Source organism: Dermochelys coriacea, chromosome 10, assembly GCF_009764565.3.
Source record: "Dermochelys coriacea isolate rDerCor1 chromosome 10, rDerCor1.pri.v4, whole genome shotgun sequence".
Classification (NCBI taxonomy): Eukaryota; Metazoa; Chordata; order Testudines; family Dermochelyidae; genus Dermochelys; species Dermochelys coriacea.
The window spans coordinates 25,729,105-25,741,108 of record NC_050077.1 but is presented as its reverse complement, the minus strand read 5'-3'; the positions used below and the strand labels follow the sequence as shown (position 1 = coordinate 25,741,108).

Here is a 12,004-nt window from a genome sequence, read left to right as displayed (position 1 = left end):
ATGAAACCTACTGATACCACACGCATCATTCAGACACTAAAACACCTGTAGAAAGAAATGTAAAAATAAAGGTATCTAAGGCAGTATTAGAAGATCAAGTGCATGTACTGGACTGATCTCCCAACCCAGTAACAGCCCATTATTATAAAACTAATATATTGTTACTTACACTCCATGCCATAAAGTTGGAAAAGCCCCAGTCATTCTCCTTATGAAAGAACAAGTGACTAATACGACGACTGAATGATTTTTCATCGTCCTTGTAATTTATTATCTTGAGAACTGCCTGTGCATGGCAAGACCATGACCTATACAATTAAAAGACAACACTTTAAACAAATTTCAATTTTGTTTTCTTCAGTAATAGAAAACACTTTTACAAATTTTACTCAATACACCAAGTCTGTATTTGTACACAGATGTCTAGTTCACCTTTGTTCCTCACTAGATTCTAAGGCTTGTTTAACTGCTGTCAGAAGCATTGGTAACCACTAATCTCCGGTTTTTGGGAGCCGCACTGTACAAAGTAATGGTTGTTAAAGAGGCCATACTTTTTTCAGGAATGTGGTTTTAGATTATGTCCCTCTCTGAGGGCAACTGCTACACACAGTTTTAACTGATTCCTCCTAGGATTTTTTTTTTTTTTTTAAGGACGACGGTGATTTCTTGTAAGCAAGGTCAGAAGTCTTTTCAGAAAGTGTTCATAAATATTGCTAAGAAATAATAGCCAAGAGAAAAATTGCTGTCTCCTGAAGTTTCTTGTCAGAAATCACTGTGGCTAACTATTCACTTCAAGCATGGTATACTGTACTTATGTAAGGGTAAGAGATTAAATACACTACTACTTCAAGAGAAAACTAAAACCAAGAAAACAATGTGGAAGAATAACTGCCATCACTCAGATTGAGCCAGAAGTGGTGTGCGATATCATGCAAGAATGAACCCATTGCACTTGACAGGAAACTTGCTCCTCCACAAAGCAGCATGTATCAATGCAGCCTCAGGAGACCACCCAGCAAAGAGGCAATGCTTTCATTGATTCCCCCCCCCAACATACACCCCCTTGCCGCCCCTCAGCCCACACACTCTATGTCAGAAACTCAAACTCTATAAGGGGAGGTGTGGCTCTCTACAAAGTTTCCCCAATAAACTGGTGTGCCTGCTACTTACAAAATCAAATATTTTGTTCAGCAACTGCCAAAAGCTGGGGAATGTTGTCTCTCTCAACACAGAGAGTATCTTGTCTTTACAAATGCAGACTTCTTTTATTAGAGTGGCAGACGACTCGGTTTAATGTGCTTTGCCACAAATTATTTATGGGATCCTTCCCTTGGGGTGTGAGCCACTGCTTGCTGTGCCTCACAGTGGGTGATCAAACTGCTAAGGCAGGTGTGAATAAAAGCACATATTTATGATGCCTACTCTGGAAATGACTGGGTTTCCTCTCCAGGAAGCTATTACTTTTCTTGCTGGACAGGTTCACTTTTCTTTCATGGTTCTTCCCTCCTTCTGTTCAGACTTGGGGTGGCACTGAAGGTCAGAATTCTCAGGTACAGCTATACTCTGACAGGCAAAATTTATGAATATAAAAAATGCCATAGTCAATCAGACCAGTGATCCTTCTATTCTGGTATCCTGCCACTGACCGTGAGAAGCACCAGATGTTTCAGAGAAAGATGAAGGAAACGTGTGTAATGTACAATTATGAAATAACCTGCCCACATGGAAAGTTTCTTTCTAATCCCATGGGACTGTGGAAGGGCAGAAAGCCATTGTTTTAAAATATACTAGCAACAAATGCTTTTCCTGCCTAGCTTACCTAGCAATTGCTGTATCACAGAGATGGATTTATAGCTCAGATTGGTTATGGGGATGTTTAGCAGCATTTTAGCATAAAATTGGGACAAATCTTCCTTTCCCAGGCCAGCAGGGTGGCAATGTTGTTTAGGCAGTGTGCTCCATCCTGACTGAGGGTTCCTCTCATTGCTCTGAGCAGTCCAAGAGAAGAATGGATGAGTTCCATCAGGGATTTTTGGCCAAGTAGGCCTAAATGAAGGATCAGTCTTGGGATATGGGGATTTGAAGGTGGAAAGCAAAGAGTATATGAGAAGCAGAAAGATCTTCAGAGACCAAAAAGCTTGTAAACCTCCTCTCCTCTGTAGAAAAAACTAGATTAAATAATTTTACCAGATGTTGGTCTTGAAATACAATTAAATAATGCCATATATGAGTTTGTATATTAATTATTTAAAGGGTCTTACGTGGAATCAGATTCAGCATTGCACTGAAGAAAGAATCCTACACTTTTTTGGTGTGGTCTGTCTGGGTACAGTCGTGGCATCACCATAATCTTCCATGGCAAATTCCGTACAAAGCAAGGAGGACTGAGCACTGACTCACTGAGCCTATTGAAACGCTCAACTGTAAACTGAAACGTTGCTTCTGATCGCCAACTTGTATCTGTAAAACAAAAATATAAAACAACTAAAATAGAATTTAATAATGTGAAGATATTCTTCACCCCACAATACACATTTCAAAAATACAGAACAAGGCGTGCATAAAGAAAAGTTTAACAAATCAATAAGAACGTGTAACATTTTAAATATTCATAAAGAATGTATTGTTACATAACCTGGTCCCCAGCAGCACCTGCATATAAACTCCATCATTCCCAAGTGTGTCAGTGATCTCAAAGTACCTGTTCTTGTATTACATCTCTTCCAATAATTCCTACATCTTGATGACTTTTTCCTAGACAGAAAGGCTTTTCCTTTCACTAGAATGGCATGTAACAGTTGAATCAAACTGTTGCTAACCCATCGCTCCTCAGAGAAACTACAATTGAACCGCAGAGTTACGAACTGACCAGTCAACTACATAACTCTTTTGGAACCAGAAGTACGCAACCAGGCAGTAGCAGAAAATCAAAATAGCAAATCCAGTACAGTACTGTGTTAAATGTAAACTACTAAAAATTATGGGAAAGTTTTAATTTTTATTTTTAAACGAGGTAAGGAAACAGTTTCTGTGCTTGTTTCATTTAAATTAAGATGGTTAAAAGCAGCATTTTTCTTCTGCGTAGTAAAGTTACAAACCTGTTGTAAGTCAATGTTCACTTGTAAACTTTTCAAACAACCACCATAACATTTGGTTCAGAGTTATGAATACTGAGTTACAAACAGAATAACCTCTATTCCCAAAGTGTTTGTAACTCTGAGCTTCTACTCTAAGACATTACTAACGACCTCTTTGGCTAACTGATATTAACAGATCATCTAGTATATGAAAATAACACACATTCCTGGGATTTTCAATCTCACCAGTGTCTTTGAGAATGCTGCAGAAAATCTAAACAACAGAATCCTGAAATAAAACTCTTTTTGGTAGACGAGTCACATATTTTCTGTGTAGCTCTTATTCTAGAATGTGTAAAAGAATGCCTCTCAGCTTGGTCAATATCATGTAATGCCCCTGGTTTATGAGAACAGTATAGAGCTTTTGTATCATGAAGCTAGTTTTCCCTCACACATTTGTTCTGTCCTTTCAAGTCCAGGACAACACTTACTTCACACACTTTTTATTAGTAGAAAATAAGAGTAAAATCTTCTTGAAGAAGTCTACATCTCTACACCTGAGGTGGTTGAGAAGAATCAGCTGCATTGCCCATGTTTTATTATATCATGTAATTAATGCAGGTGAGGGAGACTGATAACTATGACCAAAAAAAAGAGATTTTATTAGGAAATATCCTTAATGCACAAATTGCTGGCATTTATTTTATTTGTTGGATTTGTCCATGCTTATAGTTAAAAGATTATTCTTCCCTGCCTTTAGAACTGTTTCCTATAGCATTCACACAAATTTAAAGCTATTCTAACTGAAGAGGAAATAGTTTATCCGAGTATCGGCCTTCCTTATCAACCATGGTCACAATTAACCTCTTTTAAACCTGACTCTCTCTTGCTTACTTATTCTGCTATGTACACATGAAAGGTATAAACTCTTTGAATCCCTTTTGTGCTGTTTGGATAAAGATCAAGAATATTTATTCCCCTCTGCCTGCAGCCCGTGCTACCATCTTCTCTAAGGCAATACTAAATAACCCTTTACTACCACTGGTAACAGTAATTTGACGTAACTACCAGCCAGTTATGGTTTCAGCCAAAATGCTCTCTCTTCTTGCCACCACACAGAGCACAACTCTTTAACGTGGTCGGTATCCAAACCATTAAAGGTTTTATAAGTCAAAACAAAATCTTGAATTGCACTCAGATGAATCAGCAATCAATGCAGACTATGGATGTAATATGCACCCAAAAGGAAACACCTCTAAATAAGCCTACAGTTGCATTTTGCACTAGTCGAAGTTCCCAACTAGTTCCCACAAACAGAACATTTGATGTTATAAAGGTTTGGCTCACCAGGATGAGATCCACTTCCAAGAAGTGTCACCACTGTGTAAAACTTATAAAAGTTGTCTACAGCTGCTACTTGACTACTTAGCAAAACACCTGGGGAATCACAACGTACACTCTACTGGAAATGCCTGCTGGGAGAGCTGCAAGTACAGTGTAAAGTAATTTAATGCACTGTATTTCTCATAATAAGTGGTGCATGATACATTTTAAAGATCATGCATAATATCACTCTCTGGCAAGATTTAAAATGAACAGGCATTTACAACATGCCTATTTTTTCTGCTGATAGCTTTTGGGATCCCCACTCTTGAAGAATGACTACTCTAAAAGGGAATTCCCATACAGAAATTTAGATATTGTTTTATTTTCTCTATGGAGAAGCAATAACCCTTTACCTGAAATAACGTCATTATTAGAATTTTTTTTTACATCAGTTTTACTAGAGCAGCACCCAGATGCCCTAATCTGGATCATGGTACCACTGTGCTGGGCCCTCTACAAATATAAAATAAATGACAAGCTCTGCTCCCAATGATACTTTCATGTCATATTTACTTACCATCTTCCATGTCTTCTTCTGTGTTGTTGTGTCCATCGGCCATAGCTACATTCCCATTTATGACAGGATTTTGAGTAATTCTTGGTGGATCATCTGTATCTCCAGCTAAGAAAAAGAAAAAAAAAATTATCAGTGACTTAATGCTTGTTTACATGGGAAAATTTCAAAATGACAAACATTTTCTGGTATGAACAATACCAGAAAAAGGCACTCTTATTCTGTATTCTTACTCCTGAATAAGTGTGTCCACACACAGAGTTATAGCTATAATTATACCACTATAATTCTGCTAGTAAATTTCCCCGTGTAGGAAAACCTTTACTGGTTATGTGTCATACTAATGCAGAACAGGCTTAAAATTATAATTTCATTCCTAACAGATATATGTACTTTCCTATATGGCATTAGTAGTCCAGACTGACAGTTTTATTAAATACAATACATATATATTTAACAATTTCTAAATGACTATTCTTAGGTCCTTTCAAACTGCATACAGTTAGAACTGAAGTAATACTGATTAATCGATTAACAGACAAATTAATTTGGTCTAAGACTGCCTGAATAAGCAGTCTTATTGATTGCCTTTTAAAGGAAAAGCAAGCACTATAGCACATGTAAGAGCAAAAACTTAGGACATTTCATTAACAAATATTTAAAACTATCCCTTTGCCAACTCTATCATTACCATTGCTAACTTGTGCTAATATAGCTGTTTGAACATATACAGAGAATTTATGCACCTAAAAAATAAGGTTCATAACGTAAAAGAAGTTTGACTTGAAAAATTCATGCCTTCTGATGAGATATACCAACACACACTCAACACTGTTTTCACTCCTTTCCCTCCACAACATCTCCCCAATTCCCATATGGATCACTCACACATGCTAAGAGTTCACATAGAAAACATTAACCCTCTCTCTCTAGACATAAACCACTAAAATCAGATCCAAGCGAGCAGATCCTTTTGCCTACAGGGAGGCCCACTAACTTCAGTAAGACACTAGACAGGCATAAGTCTCTCTTTTGGGCAGCTCTATTGCAGGATCAAGGCTACAGAATGGCTCTAAAAGAATGCCACACACGTGTTACAGAACAGAAATGGGGATATCAGACTTCGTATCTGAAGCTGATGATTAAGATATATATTCATATAACTTTATTAAGTTTAGGATTATACATTTAGCTCAGTTGAGTACTAGTCCAATTAATATTTCTCTTATCATTATGTTGAAACATAGTTCTCAGGTCACATTTTAAAGCTGTACAATCTATCACTATCAGAACATGGACGTTAATTAGTAGGATGCAGTGGAGACAGGGACTACCTATTTACAATGAAGGGTATTATTTTTATTTAATAAGCTAATTTACTATTTTAAAACTGCATTTTAAAAAAATCCTTGCACGGGGATACAAGGAAATAGAGGTGCATCTTGCAGGGGGTAGCCCATCGTGAGGAAACCCATAGGAGTTTAACTGAATATTACAGAATAAGACGCCATGAACCAATGGCATCCAGGAGAAGGAAAACTGATTTCAAATCCAAACAGTCTAAGCTCATTAGCAAATGAACCAAGGTGGATCCACTGATACCTGTTCCTAGCTGGCCAGCAGGCAATGACATGGCATTCCCATGAGCTGGATAGGCTGTATTGGTCTAACAAGCCATAAGTACATCTAAAAGTCACTTGTTATAGAAACAGTTCAGTAAACCAAACAAACAGATTTAAAAAAAACTAGGCCAAGCATTTATCATCAATATAATCAACAAATATTTGTGTTGCAGCTCTCACACCCATCATTATTCAGCCATTTTCCTTTGTACATGCCAGACACTGCCAATTAACATACTTAGCATGCAACACTATGAAATCAACAAGTCATCCTCCCTAATAAATACTGCAGAGTCCTAGCTTTAAAGAATTCAAAGAAATGCAAATGATTCAATATACATAAATGACAGGAGTTAAATATTCTAGTACTGTTTCTCTCTTGCTCAGATAGCTGTTTATTAAACTTAGTTGCTAGAAATGGAGCAGGAAATGAAAGTCACCACACTGTTTCATGAATAACCACCAACATGGATTTCAAAATACCCTATCCAATTAACACAGTATAGTGCACACTTGGCAAGCTGGTCAATTGACTGCCTGTTACTTGACCATTGTCAAATCTTCCAGAAGAATGCCCTGATGTAGGCAGCAGCCCACCTTTTTCATTGTTTCATGGTGCTATCTATAAGCAAGTCCAATTAAATGTCTTGATTACCCACTTCTTTACATTCTAATGCCACCTGTTGGTGAAAAAAGTGAGCTATTTAAAGCTGAACATCTTGATTGGCTTGAATCTTCTAGAACAGTGGTTCTCAAACTTTTGTACTGGTGACCCCTTTCACATAGCAAGCCTCTGAGTTCGACCCCTTTATAAATTAAAAAAAATCTTTTTATATATTTAACACCATTATAAATGCTGGATGCAAAGCGACCCCTCATGTAATAACCTCCTGACCCCCAGTTTGAGAACCCCTGTTCTAGAACAAACATTGTAGGTAGGTATGTCTTTGTTTGTATAGCAGGCCATCAATGTACCTGGGGTTTAAAAAGCATATTAAGCAAATTAAAGCACACAGTCCCTGCCCCAAAAAGCTTATTATCCAAGCTTACTGATTTACCATAAAAAGTCTTAGTCTGGGTCTACACTACAGTTAGGTCAATGTAAGGCAGCTTATGTTGACTTAATTATGTCAGTGTACACAATATAGCCTTGTCCTGCTGATGTTAATGCCATCCTACACCAACATTGTAACTCCAATTCCAGGAGAGACACAGCACTTATATCAGTGTACTTAGGGCAACGTAGTGTCCCTGTCGGTTGTTAACTATCTTGTCAATTTCAAGGAAATTGATAAGAAAGCCGGGCAGCTAGAGCCCGGCTGCCCCCAGCTCCCCACTTCCAGCCAGGCTGCTGCCTGGAGGCTCCCTGCTCAGAGAACAGAGAAGTCCAGATGGCTGCTGTCCATTTCCAGCCAGAAGCTGAGAGCCCAGGGGGGGCAGCTGGGCTCCCAACAGGGAGCTTCATGTAGCTGAGAGTCCTGGCTCTCAGCCCTGGCCCCTCTTCAGTAGGTGGAAGAGCTCCTGGTGAGGACATGCACCACCGACAGAAGGAGGGAAGCGTGGACAACTAACAAAGGTTGACTTTTGGCTGTAGTGTAGACATGCCATTACTCTTTTTCTATACTGTTGTTACTGCTATAATAAATCAGCGCTTTAAAATATTAGACCATTTTTAACCAATATCTGACCAATTATTTTTTGACCAGTCAAATGCACAACTCTAGTATAGCAGCCATATTGCTGAACTACATCTTCATTTTTGTCCATTCAAAAGCATTTTGAGTCCGTTTGCAAGCCAGTATCATAAGACGCAGTCAGCCATTGAATAAGTACTGAAACCAACTATACTGTTGGAAAAAATCAACCTTTTTTACTGAAATAATTAAGTAGCACACAATTACTGTCCAACAAGTAATCAAGACATTGTATTTATCAAAAATGAAAATGATCTACACAGAGTGATCATCAGTTTATGTTTTCTAGAATCAATAGTGGTAGACTGACACCTGGCTTGCAACATTTATCTAAGGACAAACAAAATACTGAAGATCAATACTAAATCTGCTCTTTTTATGTAATTGTTTATAAGTTTCACCTTCATGCACACATTTAACATGAGAACTCTTGGAACTTTAAAAGCTTATCTCAAAAGGATACAGCTACCTGCATTTGTCTTTACTTTTTATATCCGTTTTGATTTTTATTATACTTTTAACAGTAGATATATTATAATGGCTAAACACACAGTTTCCATATGAAAATAATTAACACATTCAAGACATGGACCATTTGGTGGCTATGGATATCAGGTATACAGTCTTAAGTAAGAGGAACCTTGCCCTTATGACACACTTCTGTTTATACTAAAGTTAATCTCAAAGTTCACAAGCATGTCTATTACCTTCAAAGGCTATTCAGCACCCTGGACAGAGTCAAAAATGTTTTTCAAAAGAAGCAGAATCCAAAATTACCAGGGGTCTAGACCCAGGTGCACATTGACTTCCTCCCCTGAAAGGATGAACACTTCTATATGGATAGAATTCCTCTTATAAAAAGAAATTACAGCAATATCTGAGGCCTTTCACTTTACAAGATGACTTTTTCAGAGATGTTAAATGAAGCAATGTGCAACATTCATGGTATGTACGTCATCATACAGAGGCTAGAGCAGTGGTTCTCAACCTATTTGCCATTGTGGGTCACTGGGTTATGTGGGCCACATCCAGTACTATCTGTATGGCCCTGAGAATGTCACATGGGCTGCAGCTCTGTGCTGACTGGGCTGCCAGCAGCCCACAGGCCGCAGGTTGAGAACCACTGGGCTAGAGTCACAGATGCTCACTGGACACAACTCATTCATTACCCCTATCAAATATTAACTTAAATCCTCTGTTCAGTTATGTTCCCTAGTTAAGCAGGAAGTTCTCCAAAACAAAACAAAACCACCTTAAATTAATTAGAATGTGGCTGAGATTTTAAACTCATACAAGTCAGGAAATGAAAACAATGCACCATGATGTGGCATTATCATTATTCTGCATTTAAATATTCTTGCTTTTTATAAAAAATGGGAAACTAGATGGTGCTAAATACACATTTGGAATGTATAACTGAAAGATTATGCACCAGATCTTGACCTCCACAACAGCAGTGCAAACAGGCCAAGAAGCTACCTCATCAAGGTAATTAAGTTTCCCTTGATATGGGGGGATCCTTGGCTAGTGTATAGCTGATATAGTCAACTTAATGCCAGCCCATTTCTTCCTCTTCCACCCCTCAAAGTGTAGGGAGCATGAATATGGACTGAGACAATTTATGGGGTGGGGCTAGAAGAGCCTGCACTGCTACTACTGTACTTGCTCTGTGGGCGAATAGAGGATTTCAGTATGCAGGGCTCTCAGTGCAGCACCTTTCACAAAGAATAAATTCACTAAACTTTTAGAAAATAATTTAAGAAGAGAAGACAAGCATTTAGAGCTTCTGCTACACAGGCAGTAGGGCCTAGTGGATAAGGCAGTGGCATTGAACTCCAGAGACTTAGGTTCTATTCCTGGCTCTGCCAGAGGCCTACTAGGTGACCTTGGGCAAGTCATTTCAGCTCTGTGCCTCAGTTTTATCATCTGTAAAATAGAAGCAATCATACCATACTTTTATAAACGACTGAGATCTACAGCTGTTATGACAGCTAGATATTTTACTATTGTTATCTATGAAGCCAATGGAATAATCAAATCAGAATCACCCTAATGGAGGATCTGAGCCTGCTTGAAAGGTATACTGGATTACCATAAACCTATTTTGGATTCCATTAAATTGGTGTGCATGCAACTGTCTCAGACGGAACTATTATCTCATCATACACATTCATAAGTGCATTCCACGAAGTAACTTTTATTTATGCAGTGCTTATGTTAATGTGTATGCCTTTGTGAATTTCTCATTAAAGAGACAATGCAAGAACAAATTTGGTCCATAATTCAGGCTTTACCATAAAAGATTTTGCAAAGTGGAAGGAAAGTAGAAATAGTCCTGTGTTCATCTGTTTATTAAATTCCAGTACAAACTGTTTTCAAACAAACGTTCCATGGCAATGTTTGGAATCCAAATGTTCCAGAGAGTACAAGAATAAAAAGTTAAAGATGAGAAACCGACTCAATAGCTAAAATGAAACTGACCAATAAACTAATTTTCAATTTTGATTGCTGAAAGAAATGGCAAAAATAGACACATAGCATAGCAAAAAGTAAATTATATCACTACAACTCTTTCTAAAATTCTTTCCGTTTTCACATATTAAGTGTGGCCCACATCTTAGTAGGGAGATTGTCCTTGCAGTCACTTCTCCTATTTGCCACCACAGAGCATCTCTATAACAATCAGAGCAACTGCTTATTTGTTCTGAATACTATTTTAACCTGATAGCATCTCTTATTCTTATAGAAAAAGCATTAAATTAGTTAGGGGGAGGTTTTTAAATAAACTGGGCTCACTACAAGATATTGCTGCCCATTCTGAGAGACCCTATGATTAAACTGAGGAGGGATAAATGGAATAGATTAAAGAAAAGTGTTGGCAGCTTCTAAATCAGTGGTTCTGAAACTTTTCTACTGATGACCCCTTTTACATAGCAAGCCTCTGAGTGTGACCCCCTTTATAAATTAAAAACACTTTTTATATTTAACATTATAATAAATGCTGGAGGCAAAGCATGGTTTGGGGGTGGAGTCTGACTGCTCAGGACTGCCCATGCAATAACCTTGCGACCCCGAGGGGTCATGACCCCCAGTTTGCGACTCCCAGTTCTAAATGATCGTATTTGGTCACAGAGGTAAAAAAAGCCTAAAACATGACTAAAGGAACAAGCAACAGTGACTTACATCTGCATATGAACTATATGAAGATTTGATCTTTTGAAATATACCATCTCAAAACAGAGTTTTCTGGACCTGTTTTTGGATATTATGTTACAAGAAAGTCATATGGAATAGCTAGCTTTCAGAATAGTGATCCAAGAAGCAAGACTTAGGCTTGGTCCACACTACAGATTTACGTCAGTGTAACTATGTTGCACCTGAGCAATGCAGTTATACTGACTTAACCCCCAATGTAGACAGTGGTATGTCAACAGGAGGGCTTCTCTTGTTGACATAGCTACTTCCTCTCGGGGAGGTAGAGTACCTACAAAGCTCTCCTGTTGGTGTAAACAGCATCTTCACTAAACACTACAGTGGCACAGCCGCATCAGTGCAGCTACGCCAGAGCAGCTCTGTATGTGTAGACGATCCCTTACTCTGTTCAGCAGTAAAGTAATGCAGATAACTGTATCTAGATTGAAGCCATGGAGCCTGACTCAAGTATATTCACAGCAGTTTAAGAACAATGACAGAGAAGAAAATTCCTACTAG

At 38.2% G+C, this 12,004-nt stretch overlaps 1 protein-coding gene across 3 annotated transcripts in view; it reads right to left on the bottom strand.

Moving 5' to 3' along the window:
• Positions 1 to 12,004, bottom strand: part of USP7 (ubiquitin specific peptidase 7) — a 196,380-nt gene that overhangs the window by 63,261 nt on the left and 121,115 nt on the right. For all 3 annotated transcript variants that reach the window (XM_043494182.1, XM_043494181.1, XM_038418541.2), the window contains 3 exons: positions 4,981 to 5,085; positions 2,262 to 2,460; positions 170 to 308 (listed from right to left, as the gene is read on the bottom strand). In XM_043494182.1, coding sequence (XP_043350117.1) covers positions 170 to 308; positions 2,262 to 2,460; positions 4,981 to 5,085 — 443 coding nt within the window. The remainder of the gene's footprint in view (positions 1 to 169; positions 309 to 2,261; positions 2,461 to 4,980; positions 5,086 to 12,004) is intronic.